The sequence below is a fragment of the Aethalodelphis obliquidens genome, unplaced genomic scaffold (assembly GCF_003676395.1).
Source record: "Aethalodelphis obliquidens isolate GAN/ISIS:26980383/991018 unplaced genomic scaffold, ASM367639v1 scaffold17, whole genome shotgun sequence".
Lineage (NCBI taxonomy): Eukaryota > Metazoa > Chordata > Mammalia > Artiodactyla > Delphinidae > Aethalodelphis > Aethalodelphis obliquidens.
The window spans coordinates 12670971-12685222 of record NW_020837961.1 but is presented as its reverse complement, the minus strand read 5'-3'; the positions used below and the strand labels follow the sequence as shown (position 1 = coordinate 12685222).

General features: G+C 39.0%; 1 protein-coding gene across 6 annotated transcripts in view; it reads right to left on the bottom strand.

Moving 5' to 3' along the window:
• Nucleotides 1–14252, bottom strand: part of PDLIM5 (PDZ and LIM domain 5) — a 214603-nt gene that overhangs the window by 136193 nt on the left and 64158 nt on the right. For 5 of the 6 annotated variants that reach the window (XM_027116933.1, XM_027116934.1, XM_027116935.1 and 2 more), the window contains exon 3: nt 12802–12953. In XM_027116933.1, the coding sequence (XP_026972734.1) occupies nt 12802–12953 (152 nt within the window). Of the gene's footprint in view, nt 1–12801; nt 12954–14252 lie in introns of those variants that run through there. The other variant, XM_027116936.1, reaches the window with a different exon arrangement.

Below are 14252 nucleotides of genomic sequence, written 5' to 3'. Positions count from 1 at the left end.
CTTACTAAAGTAAAGAGGTTCTCATTAGAAAATGAAATCTACGTGAACGTTACAGAATCTATGAAATCTATAAAAGAGGTGTTCTATATTTCAGTGTGTCAAAGAGATTAAAATCCTAGTTTGAAAGAGGCAGTTAACTAGTTTAGCTTTCAAATACAAAAATACTTTTCTTAATTTTAAGAATAACTTAGTGACCAGACATATCCTCAGGATAACAAAAACATTCTGGACTAATAAATAATCCACTATTTCAAAACACAGTCTATATGACAAAATTCCAATAAAACAAAAGAATCTGGAAAGCCCCTCATATTCATTGTAACAGGATGAATTACACAGGAAAACAGTGCCATAAACTTCAGCCACAACAGTCAAGATAAAGGCAGACTCGATTGTAAGGGAGGTCACTGAACTCAAGATTATCATCTATGGATTTTTATTGTAATGTAGAAATGAACTCCTGCTGTATTATACAAGAAATTAAAATTCATACATACAAAAAACAGATGAATGAAAGACTTTCATATGCTTTAAATTTCAGAGCAAATGTTAATAGGGATCATAGCTGATAAAAGAAATTATTAGGACTAGTAATATTTAGAAATCTATTTATAAAGCTGGTTTACTAGGAAAATACAGCCTTTGAAATACATGAAAGAAAAAGTAAGCTGCAAAGTTCAACTGTATAAATACTCTGCTGCTTGTGCTCTGCACAGCCCTTCACTCTTGTTTACTTTCCAACTCATATAAAGCCTAAGCTATTTCAGCCTTTGAGACCCTAATAGCAACAACAGCCGCTGGAAACAGTTGGGAGTGACCTGAATTTCAATCCTTTCAAAAGCTCTCAATGCAATGGACAACATGTTTATTTTGAATTCCAAGGAGACTGCTGCCATTCAAAACACAAGAATGACCAGTCTGTCACTCTACCTCACTAATAACTCCTCGTAAATTATTTCTCAATTTGTTATGCAAAAGTAGAAAAATTACTGTATTTTTAAAAGTAGCAGTCTCTACTACTCAAGGCAATAACTATTTACTGAGTATCTTCTATGTCCAAGCCACGGTGATAGGCACTGGAGCGTGTAAAAATAGAATATTATTTCTTCCCTTCAAAAGTTGGGCATGATATTCTTTCCACTTAGGGTGCATGTTACATCTTTCTCAGCTATTCCTTTTTATACAAGGAAATAACTGTATGCTTCTCCTCTTACACTCTGAAATTAGCTTTTTTTCTTAAAATGATACTGAAGGTAAATTTGGTAGAACCCGATGTTGTGGAACCATGGGTCCTTTTAATCTGCTATAAGCCGATGTCACCAGGAGAATCTTCTCCTGTTACTCTACTCCTTCAACGGTCCTGCAGTCTGTGTCTTTCTGTCTTTGTTTCCCTCCCCATCCTCATGCGGTCTCTCCTCAGTCTCGCCTTCCCTGTGGATGTCTCTGCTCCCCTGTCTCTCTACTTCCAAATGGCTTAAATGTTTTTGGCCAGTGGTTCCCAATCTGTGAACCACACTTGAAGCAGCTGGAGGTAACAGGCACACAGTTCTAAGTTTTCACAAATGATTCATGAATTCATCTATGTACTAAACACTAAAGTCTGCTTAAATCATGTATTATATATTTGGATTTTTAAATAAATGTAGATTCTTATACATAAACGTAAAAAAACTTCCTCTTCATTTAAAACTGCAATACAATACTTACAAAATCTGCAGTTACTTTAAAAATAATTGTTATCCTAACATGGTGGGGGAAGGGTTGCCCATGAAATATTTGACATTGAAAAACAAAGGTCCTTATTTAAGGTCAGAAACCACTGCTCCACCCTGTGAGCTCCTACAGGGCATGTGTGAGGACTTCCTTTCCCTCCCCAGCGACCAGCACAGCAACTGTTCAATTAGATGGACCTTAAACCTTTCTGTTTAAGATATAGGCATTAGGGCTAGGAGCTGTGTCTCTCCCCACCAACCCACCCTGAGGCCATGCTAATTTATTCTATCCTATTCATAGTGTGCTTGGAGATCTATGCAAATTGTACTGAACAGGTGGTTAGAGATGGGCGTGGGAGGTTCAGCAAGGAATGAGTCTTTCTGATCTGGTAACGGGGTGGATGGTGAGCCCTTCACCAAGATAAGCGCAGCAGGAGATGCAAATTGGTGACACGCAGTGTGGAGCTCAGTTTTGACCAGTTGAGCTTGAGGAATCTGTGAGACGTCCAAGCGTCAGTTTCAGTGACATGACAGCGGCAGAAGCCAGGCTCCGGTGAGAAGAGGAACGAGGGGAAGATGAAAGGAGAACGGAGCCTGGGTCCAGCAGGCTGAGCACCTGAGCTGTCTTCGGTTTTTCCCTCCTCCCTCATATCCACACCATTATTGTGGCTTTCAGAACTCCTGTTCACAAGTTCTCATTTCTCCCATTTCTCCTCTGTTTTCCACTCCAAGCCCGCAAATAGCCACGTTACTGTAATACTTGCCTGACCAGTCTCCCTGCCTCGCCTCTCCACCTTCTTCCAAGCTATCTCACTAAATATTATCCAGAAAATGTCACTTTTCTGATCAAAACTTTTAATATCTCAGTGTCTAAGACTCTGCAAAGCACTATTTGAATCTAACTCTTATTCTTATCTCCATTTCCTACTGGTTCACATACTCCTCCCTACAGGTGCCTGGGGACTGGCCACCTCCATCTGGGATGGCCTTCTCATCAAAGCCTAGCCCAAGATGCAGCACCTCCAGGAAGCCTTTCCGATTCAATAAGATCTTGTCCTCTTTGAACCTCTGTTGCACTTTCTGTGTCTTCTTATCTCAATGAATGTCCTAATAAATAGATATAAGTTCATTAAAGGCAGAAATCTTAAATCACTCTCTTTATATCTACCCCTTATGGCTTCTGGTCATAAGGTAAATCTAGAGAAGTCCGATGTTCAAAAATTTGGAACATAATGAGATTTTTCAACTAATTAAGTAATGATAGTGTTGATGAGAAGTTACAAGAGAAAATTATTTCTAAAAGTATCATAACACAGTCCAAAAGTTAGCAATTTAACTAATTTAAATTACTTTAAAGGGAATACACATGATTTTGGATGGGAGAGTGACAGAAAAAACACTTGTTTTGTTTGTTTGTCTTTCTGGCTTAACCCACAGTAAAGGAGAATTACACCTGCATTTTTTCCTCTAAGGAGAACAAGAGGAATCAGCAGAAAAAAGAAGACTAGGTATGTACTGGTTTCTCTTCGCTGCCATAAATTACTGGTTGAGAGTTTTTAACCAAAGCAGTAGTTAGCTGGCACTCAGCATAATGTTTGTATCCCCTCATGCTTTTAAAAAGCTTTAATTACAACTGTATGATCAAAAACCACTCACTTGACTAAACAATCCTTTCTTCTAACACTTGCATAATCATCTTTCTGACTTTCCAAGATAACTACCTACCCGACTGCCCTCTCATTTTCTCCCTATTTCCCTCCAGTCACACCCATTTTGTTGCTAAGAAACAAAATAAATATAACCTCCTGGAAGTAACTTTACAATGGATACTATATTAATACTTACTTATACTGGAGAAATAGGAAGAAAGAAGAGAAAACTTATCTCTGTTATATCCTAGGTTCTTTACATTTGTTATTTAATCTTTACAAGTTATTACTTGTAATAATCTTTACAAGTTATTACTATGCCCATTTACAAATGGTTAACGGAAACTCACTTATGTAACTTGCCTAAGCTAGACAAGTGGTAGAATCAAGGTTTGCACCAAGTTTGTCTAATTTCAAAGTCAGTTTTATTACCATTCCCCTTCTTTATATCTCTATTTCATGGCTTCGTTTAAAAATTCTGCACAGATGAGGGCTTCCCTGGTGGCGCAGTGGTTGAGAGTCCGCCTGCCGATGCAGAGGACACGGGTTCGTGCCCCGGTCCAGGAAGATCCCACATGCCGCGGAGCAGCTGGGCCCGTGAGCCATGGCTGCTGAGCCTGCGTGTCCGGAGCCTGTGCTCCGCAATGGGAGTGGCCACAACAGTGAGAGGCCCGAGTACCGCAAAAAAAAAAAAAAAAAAATTCTGCACAGATGAAATGTTCTACAAATTAAAATTTTACAATAAAGCTTTAAACATGTCTTTAAATATATTATTTCCTAGGATTTTTTTCCCAAAGGATTATAACTGAAGTAATTTTTCCTTCAGAAAAATAAATAAGACTTTTATGTTAAAAAATAAAAGTTAAAAATAAAAGGGACTTCCCTGGTGGCACAGTGGTTAAGAATCCACCTGCCAATGCAGGGGACACAGGTTCATGCCCTGGTCGGGGAAGATCCCACATGCTGCGGAACAACTAAGCCCACGTACCACAACTACTGAGCCTGCGCTCTAGAGTCCGCAAGCCACAACTACTGAGCCCGCGTGCCACAACTACTGAAGCCCGCGTGCCTAGAGCCCTGCTCTCCAACAAGAGAAGCCACCGCAATGAGAAGCCTGTGCACTGCAACGAAGAGTAGCCCTGGCTCGCAGCAACTATAGAGAAAGCCTGCGTGCAGCAACGAAGACCCAACTCAGCCAAAAATTAAATACATAAATTTATATAAGATAACTGAGCACTTTCAAGAGGGAAAGTTCAGGGAAGAATTTAAAAATGCAAAATACACCCCGATGAACCCATATTCAAATTGCTACAGACTATCAAACAAGATGTACTAATTTGAGCTTTCAAGTTCATTTTCAGCAATCTTTATCCCTACTGAATTGAAGAAAAAGACACAGAAGAGAAATACTTCTCTTCCATGTCTGTTGATGGATTTGTTGATGGACAGTTTTGGTATCTTTTCCAGTCAGTGTCATATTGAGCAAATAGTCTTAAAAACGTATTTTTTTCAATTGCTGAATCCTTAGTTACTCATGGGATGCATACACAGAAGCCTGCTGAAGAACAAAGTCTTCAAACTTTAATACAGTAATAATTTAGCAAATATAGTCAACAGGCTTATAAACTTGGGAGGGAAAAATAAAAGATGATATTCTGACTTAGGACAGGCAACCATATATACAAGTCAGTATCCAAATGAATGCTCCTATCTAGTGACCCGTGAACCTATTTAGCCTCCTTTTTCTCTTTTACTTTTATTCTAACCCACAGGGTCTACGAAACACATAGAAAATAATTTAGGCATAATATTTATTACAGAAGACCAACAGGTGAGTGTGAAAACAGAGACACTGTTGCTTACAAGTGAAAGAGTCAAAGAGTTACCCCTACTGAATTACTATCCTGTCTTATCAAATTTTATTAGGAGACTATAGTCACTAAGTCCTAGCTATAAGAAAGTGGGGAAGGAGATAGTCTTTGAACTGACCTGGGTTTGTTATGCAAGTCACATAAACCCTCAAAACCATAAATTAATCATCTGAAAAATGGGTATGTTAACTCCTTTCTCAATGGACTGATAGAAGGATTAAATGTATATGTGAAAAGACTTGCACAGGGCTTCCCTGGCGGCGCAGTGGTTGAGAGTCTGCCTGCCGATACAGGGGACACGGGTTTGTGCCCCGGTCCGGGAGGATCCCACATGCCGCGGAGCGGCTGGGCCCATGAGCCATGGCCGCTGAGCCTGCGTGTCCGGAGCCTGTGCTCCGCAAAGGGAGAGGCCATGACAGTGAGAGGCCTGCATACCGTAAAAAAAAAAAAAAAAAAGACTTGCACAAAAGAGATGTTAATGCCTGCTTGTCCTCATCCCCTTTCCTAAGCAGCACTTCTAATTTTAATGAGGGAGAGGGACGATTAATCAGACAGTCCTTCTGGAAAAGAATTAAAAAATGAAACTAAAACCAACACAAACAATCAAACAAACAAACAAACAGTAAAACCTATATTGCAGAAAACACATTCAAAAAGTATGTGAAATACCGGGGGGAAAAAAGGAACCTGAGGTGGGATAATGTGCAACTCCAATTAAATGAAAAGGTAATCGAACTAAATGTCTTTTAATTCACATGAATTGAAACATCCCAGATAGAGAACTGAAAACTTGGATTTTAAAAAAGTATTTTTTAATATCTTGCCTCTGTGCTAATAGTGAAAGAAAGAGCAGAGGTGAACTCATTAAAGTTAACAGTAACAGGATGTTAAGCAATCCATTAAAATGAAACAAAAGATGGCTAATAGCTTCAGTCTGGTACCACAGCTACTTTTCTTTTTGTAACTCACTGTGCCTATTAAATTATTCCAGTCTGTCATTCATTAGTAGTAGTTACCGGACCTCTGACAACTTTTCTGCTGTTTGAAGGATGAGGAAGAAGGGGGAGGCAGAGAGTACATCAATATTTTTCAAAACTCAATCCTTCTAGATCTTTCACTTCCAATCATAACAAGTTATACACTAAATGAAATTTAAGGAACCAAAGTAAGTAAGTAAATAAACCCACAGATATGCCACTACTGATAATGTAAAAAACAAGGAAGATTAGAAAAGTTATATATATTCTCTGTGATTCTGAAAGGATTAATTTTAAAATATAAAATAAGGACAAGTATATAAAGTATTTTTTTATGATTAAGTTCTGTTTGAATATCCAGCTGACCTACCTTTCACCTTGAAGTCGGCAGGGTAGTACAAGTCACTTTGCTAACCTGGCATGGTTTAAGATAACTCCAGTGAAGAAAGTCCAATTTCCTGATTCTCTCAGCCAAAACAAGCAAACTGACATTAGTCTGATCTAATAGCAAACTTTAGGGAACTTATCCATTTACAGCTAAAAAACCAGAACAAGAACCAGAATTTAAGGGAACTTAGAAATCACTCACGACCTCATTTTATAGTCAAGAAAATTAAGGCCCAGAAGTTCAGCACCTTACCCCAATTCATACAGTAAGTCAGTAGCAAGTTTATCTATGTTATGCAAAGAATTAATGAAATAAAATGAAATAGTTAAAAATCTTATTCATAGACTCCAACTCTAATATAGTTCATAGATTTATTTGACATCAAAGCTTCAGAAAGTAGTCTCCTTCTATTATTAGCTGAAATAATGTAATTGTTAAAATGATCCACTTTGACGTGGATCAAAAGCATAGGCAAAAAGCACTTGATATTTAAAAACAAGCACACTACTATTTGCCTGTTCTCCCAAGAGGAAAAATAATTTCAAATAGAATTTTTCATTGTCCAGTTGTAGCACTCTTAGAATCAGTGCCAGTTTCAGGGGGAAAAAAATATTTTCCAATCTTTCCCAACGATAAAAGAAATCAAAATGAAATCTTCCACACCTCTATATTCATTAGATACTAGAATATAGTGAGTCAAGTCTTATTTTTTTAGGATATCAATGAGAGAGCATATGTTTGCTTTATTACATACCCCCAAATAAGACAAGATTGAAAAAAAAGTTCCAAAATAACCTTACGCAAGCAAGTATCTTTATCTTACCTTTTCTTATCTAAACCTTATTTTAGGATTGAGGTTGGGCTTAAACAAGAGGTCAATTAAATATATATATATAATGAACAAATATATAACAATAATACTTAATACAAAAAAAATTCACAAAACAAAAACAAAGATGGGGGACTTCCCTGGTGGCACAGTGGTTAAGAATCTGCCTGCCAATGCAGGCGACACGAGTTCAAGCCCTGGTCCGGGAAGATCTCACATGCCATAGAGCAACTAAGCCCGTGCACAACAACTACTGAGCCTGCGCTCTAGAGCCCACGAGTCACAACTACTGAGCCCACGTGCCACAACTACTGAAGCCTGCACACCTAGAGGCCATACTCTGCAACAAGAGAAGCTACTGCAATGAGAAGCCCGTGCACTGCAACAAAGAGTAGCCCCCGCTCACCGCAACTAGAAAAAGCCCATGCACAGCAACGAAGATCCAACGCAGCCAAAAATAAATAAATTAATTAATTAATTAATTAATTTAAAAAAGATGGGTTTTCTCTGTCATAGTCTCCTGCTGGGGGTTCTTGGGTGGAGATCAGCAGGAGTGGTAATCGTCCAGTATTTCTACCGCACTAGAAGAAAAAGGCAGTGCCATGGCTATCAAGACTGGGGTGAGGCTTGGTCTGCTCTTCCTTCTAGCCCCTTTCCAATAATGAAACCACCTCTCTCCCAAATCCTGCTGTACAGCTGGCCAAGCAGCTATAACTCTTCAAGGCTTTCTCACAACTTTCTACAGGCCCAGGAAAATTTAAAGTCGATTACAAATACTGCAGTGACGCATGAGTCCTACAAGTACTGTCCCATCTCCACTCACTTCCTGCTATCTCTCTGACCTCACTTCTGACCTTGCTGCCTTCACCCCCTCTGCTCCGGGCCCACTGGCCTCCTGACAGGACCACTGCACCAGCTCTTCCCTCTGCCGGGGACACTCGTGACCCAGATATCCAATAACCTTCTCACTGAGGCTCTCCCGACCACTCTATTTTATTTTATTTTTTTGCAGTACGCGGGCCTCTCACTGTTGTGGCCTCTCCCGTTGCGGAGCAGAGTCTCCAGACGTGCAGGCTCAGCGACCATGGCTCACGGGCCCAGCCGCTCCGCGGCATGTGGGATCTTCCCGGACCGGGGCACAAACCCGTGTCCCCTGCATCAGCAGGCGTACTCTCAACCACTGCGCCACCAGGGAAGCCCCCGACCACTCTATTTTAAATTGCAATTTCCTACCTCTGCATTCCCTATGTCCCTTACATGCTTTATTTTTCCCCAAGGCACTTACCGCCTCCATGTGATATACTATACATTTTTACTTACTTGTTTGTTTATTTATTTATTTATGGCTGTGCCGCGCGGCTTGTGGGATCTTAGTTCCCTGACCAGGGATCCAACCTGGGCCCCAGTAGTGAAAGCACCTAACCACTGGACAGACAGGGAATTCCCATTATTTAACTTGTTTATTGTCTGCCTCTGCTCACTAAAAGGGCAGCACCAAGGAGGCAGGGATTTTGTTTGTTTTGCTCACTGCTGAATGTCCCCAGCATCTACAACAGTGCCTGGCACATAGCAATAGCTCAAAAAGCATTTGTGGAATAAATAAATGATGCCAAATTTGAGAAATAATGCTGGTGCCCATCAAATATTTATTAGACACTAAAAGCACAAAACTATACAAGATGCCAAATACAAATAGCGCAAAAAACAAGGTCTTTGCTTTCAAGGAGTCTAGTTGGTGAAACACAGAGTAATTAGTTAATTACATAGGCAGTATTAGGTATGACTATTAACCAGTTAGGTTTATTTGTATATGATTCATGGAATCTGCCTTGTCATTCCTGGTTATACCTAGTGTACAATCAAACGCTGAGTCGAGTGGTATAAACTTGTCATAAGAGTTTAGAGGGGAAAAAAATGAGTAAGTTGCAATAGTAAGAAAAGACCATGGGTAGATGATGAGGTTTGATATGGGATTTGTGGAGGTGGAGGTATGTATTGGCAGTGAAAAGGTGGGTGGGCATTCCAGATGAAGCAAATTTCATGAGAGGACAAAAAAGGCATGTGAGGGACAGTAAGAAACCTACCTTAAATGGAAAAATGGTATTCGCTGACGAGTAGTGATGATCTGGGGAGGACAATCTTTCTTTTTTTTTTTTTTTTTTAAACTTTTGGCTGCACCAGGCGGCATATATCCCTGACTAGGGATCGAACTATCGCTCCCTGAACTGGGAGCACAGAGTCTTAACCATTGGACTGCCAGGGAAGTCCTAGGGGGAGGACAATCTGAGTGTACCTGGGTCACAGAGAGCCTAATCCTCTGAGCAAAGGACTCCAGTCTGGAAGGAATCTCACAGCACGTGCTATTGTGCCCAGCTTGGGTCCTCTGGAACCCTTCGACTGGTTTGGTACATCCAGTCCCAAAGGTGCTCCCTGCATTGCTAATGGTTCATATCAGCAACTTTCTGTGGAGGTAACAGAAGCTACCTCCTAGACCTCTTCTGCACTCCTGCACACACACATATTTCCAGGACAGCCGGTGGTCAATAAGTAACGAATGAAGGGGAGAGGGGACAAAAGCCCAGTTCCCTTGCCTCAAGGCAAGACAGACTCTATGGTACAATTTTGTTCCAAAATTCCCTCCTGGGTCAAGCTGAGGCTAGACATCCGATGAAACCAAACCCTTCCTCATCTCAGTTTCTTCTTCTTCCCAATCCCGCTTGACTTATTCCCTTTTAAGTAACATGTGAAAGAACTCTCTTGATACATCATTTGCACATGAATACCATCTCAGATTCTGTTTCTAGGGAAACTGGACTAAGACAAGTCTGTAAAGGAAAATACCTAGATATTCATGAAGAAAACAGTTACACAGAGAAAATACTGTTGTGGGTCACTCAGTTTGGAAGAAGAATGCTCAGCAGTTTGGCTGGTGACAGATGGAATAAAGAGGGTAAGGTGACTGGAGGCCAATTAAGGGTGCTGTTGTTCAAACTCAGAAATAAGTGGAAGAAAAAATATTTGCTCTGATATAAGAAAGAGAGAACTTAAGAAGAAAATGGCTTTGGTATAGGGAAGAATTGATGATAACTCTTCAAAGTTTTATTTTTTCCATAAAAAACAAAAAGTCTTTCTTCAGTAGTACTGTCAATGTTATACCATGAATTCTCTTAAACGCAAATCTCTTTTAGGCTGACATTACCTAACACAAGAAGTGTTCAAAACCTTAAGGAGAATAACAATGAATAACAACAGGACTCTAAAATTCTCTCTCATAGTTTGAGTCTCTGAATATCCATATTCAGAAATACGAAGATAAGATTAAGTAGTATCTCCAAATGTTTATAACAAGTTGGTTTGTCAGATTTTGTATTCAAGTAGCTTAAAAGAATCTGTATTAGAGTCAGTAGCAGATTACTTAAATTGCAAATTCATCCAAACAGGGTAACATCTGGTTTTCATCTACTTTTATGGAACCAGAAGTGCTGTCAATAGAAAATAAGATACTGAGTCCTAGGTTGTAAAATAGGGAGCACAATGTGAAAACAAGTAGGCTACTATGAAAGAAATGATACACAGCCCAGAAGGAAAGATTATACCCTACATAAACTTTCACTTTAGAATTTGAGAAACAGCCCAACATCATCTGTATTTGTTTTGCTTTGTTGATATCTCAGACAAGTTAAGCTTCTTGACTTCTTGGTTTCCTTTCAAAATTCATACTTAGCAAAAATGCCTATGAGTAAAAATGACTATTTTCACTTAATTAGTAACAATTTTTGTGTTACATGTCTAAATATATAGAACAGAAAGGATACTATCGAAACAGGACTTTTTAGCAAAGTTATTTTTTCTCATTGATCACTTTTCTATGAATTAAAATGTATAGCTAATAGCTTTCAAATTTTAAATACACATGACCTTTGATTCAACAGTTCCACTGAAAGCAATTTCACACACAGACACACACACACTCCCCCAAAAGAAAACTGGTCAGAAAGTCATGCTACAACAAAGTAAATCTATAAGTCTAAGTTTTTCTAAATTTTTCCTATTCAGTTTTAAGACCAAATTGATACTCTTCCAGACAAGTACATATAATTTGCCCTGTATATATCCTTTAAATACTCCCAGGAGAGACTCCAAGAAAAAAAAGGTTTCTTAGCTATAAGTGTTAGGAAGGTATGGCATGTTGTTCCCCTCTTAAAGATTTATAATAAAGACAACAATTTACGGAAGCCTATGAGACGTTTTTGGGGAAAATGGCATTTTCCAAAATTTATAGACCAGAGAACACTTATGTAATTATCAAAAGCAAGAATTGCTTAAAACCCTCCATGACCACCTGGTAAATGATAGCTACTTCCTTATAAACCTAAAGGTTCAGAGCCATCATTCAATCACCCTCCCTCTATCCCCTCTTTCTCCTCCCTTCCCCTCAACCCAAGACACTGCAGTAGTTCTAACTTCATATTTCATAATAATCATAGAAAACTTATTCATATATAATTCTTGGTCCTTACTTCCAGATATTCTGATTCCTATCACAACTTTTTTTTTTTTTTTTTTTTTTTTTTTTTTTTTTTGCGGTACGCGGGCCTCTCACTGCTGTGGCCTCTCCCGCTGCGGAGCACAGGCTCCAGACGCGCACACTCAGCGGCCATGGCTCACGGGCCCAGCCGCTCCGCGGCATGTGGGATCTTCCTGGACTGGGGCACGAACCCGTGTCCCCTGCATCAGCAGACGGACTCTCAACCACTGCGCCACCAGGGAAGCCCTATCACTATTTTTAACAAGCAATCCAGGTGATCTCAATACAGTTCAAATGTTGGGATGCTGAAAAGATGTGATATAGTACAATCAATGAGATGATTATTTTTAAATTGAAGCCAAACTGAGTTCAGAAAATTTGGACTTCAAATGAGTATATTAAAATTCTGTTTTTAAAAAAAAAAAAAAAAAAAAAATTCTGTTTTTCTACCCAGGGAAAGAAAGGGAAAAGGACATACTAAGAAAAGCCAAATCATATCTTAAAAGAATACCCCTAATATACTGCCCAGAATATTAAGGCCAAGAGTTTTACCCCATAACAAGAATTCTTAGGCTGCACTCCATTGAGAAATTTCAGGAATTCTTAAACTCTCTGAAACTGCACACACAATCTTTATGCGTATGTGAATACATGCCTTATAATCCAAAGCTTTCACCAATTCTCATACTGCTCAATTACCCAATTTAAAAGTCATTCTATTTTTTATTTATCCACCTGAAACAATGGCAACAGAAACTGCTTCTTAGTTAACACCATGAATCAGACACACGAAAACACATTCCTCAGTGTTGTCTTTTCTCTCAGAGCCAAACAAAAAGCAATTTACCTTTGCAGAGTCATATTCAAAGAGCCTGTACAACCCTTAATCTTGTTCTGGGCTTCAAGATGAGTCATGCCATGTGCACTTATTCCATCAATGCTGAGAACCACATCACCTATTCTTACGTTTGCCTGGGATGCTTTGCCGCCATCTTTTAGCTGTAAAAAATATATTTCATTAGAATTGTCACTCTTTAAAAATAAACACAGACGAAAATTATACTTTTGTTATATCAAAAGAGAAGTATATTAATATACTATTAGACAAAGTAATACAAATTATCTTGCTTAACAGGTAAAGTTAAAATTCAAATGACTTTCATACTTATTTCCTTAAATTCTTATTTGTTTTCTAAAAAACTGAACTAATTGTCTGAGAAAAGGTCCCTGATAAGTCCTCCATTTCTTTACTGTATAACAGTAGTGTGTGATTGTTACAAATAAGGAAGAGAAGTAGGCAAGGCAACTACATTTTAGCAGAAAAAAAAAGAAAGTAATATGAATAGGGTATTTAATACTCTTTTAGAAATAACTTTTAAAACTCTTTAAACAGCTGTATTTTTGAGCACAAAGAGTAATACAGATGGAGGATCTACTGAACATCCTTCCTGTTGAGTCCAATTCATATCCAGCGTTTGAGGGACTGAATTCTTTAAGATCACAGGCCCAAATATCTTTTATGCTGCCTGTGCTTCCTGCTCCAGGCATTTAGAACGAGGGGATGAAAACCAGTTGTGTCTGAGACTGTCAGACTCTTTTGTGTACCACGATCTTTAATCCCCAATCTTTTTTTCCCTTTTTACAAAATTTTCTACATGTTTACATTCAGTTTGATCTCCTTCAAACTTCATGTGTATCTATTTCATTGCTCCAAAAGGAGCAAACAAATATAAAATGACAGTAAAATGAAAGATGATACAATTTTAATAGATACTCAGAAACATGGAACAAGTACAAATCAAAAGGAACCATTCTAATTAAAATGACAAGCTTAGAATTCAGTAAGTACAAGCAGATCACAATGAATACTGGGCTGTTGGAAGACAGGTGAGACTAGGCCCAAAAAAGAAAGAAAGAAAACAACCACTATTTCTCTAATACTTAAAAGTGTAGATTTTATGCAGGGATGATGAAAAACATCTGGAAAAGGATAGTGGTAATGACTGCACAACACTGAAAATGTACTTAATGCAATTAATGAATTGTGCAATTAAAAATGGTTAAAATGTCTAATTTTTTGTTGTTGTTGTTGTACGCCGGCCTCTCACTGCCGCGGCCTCTCCGGTTGCGGAGCACAGGCTCCAGACGCGCAGGCCCAGCGGCCATGGCTCACGGGCCCAGCCTTTCCGCAGCATGTGGGATCCTCCCAGACAGGGGCACGAACCCGCGTCCCCTGCATCAGCAGACGGACCCTCAACCACTGCGCCACCAGGGAAGCCCAAAATGTCTAATTTTTAT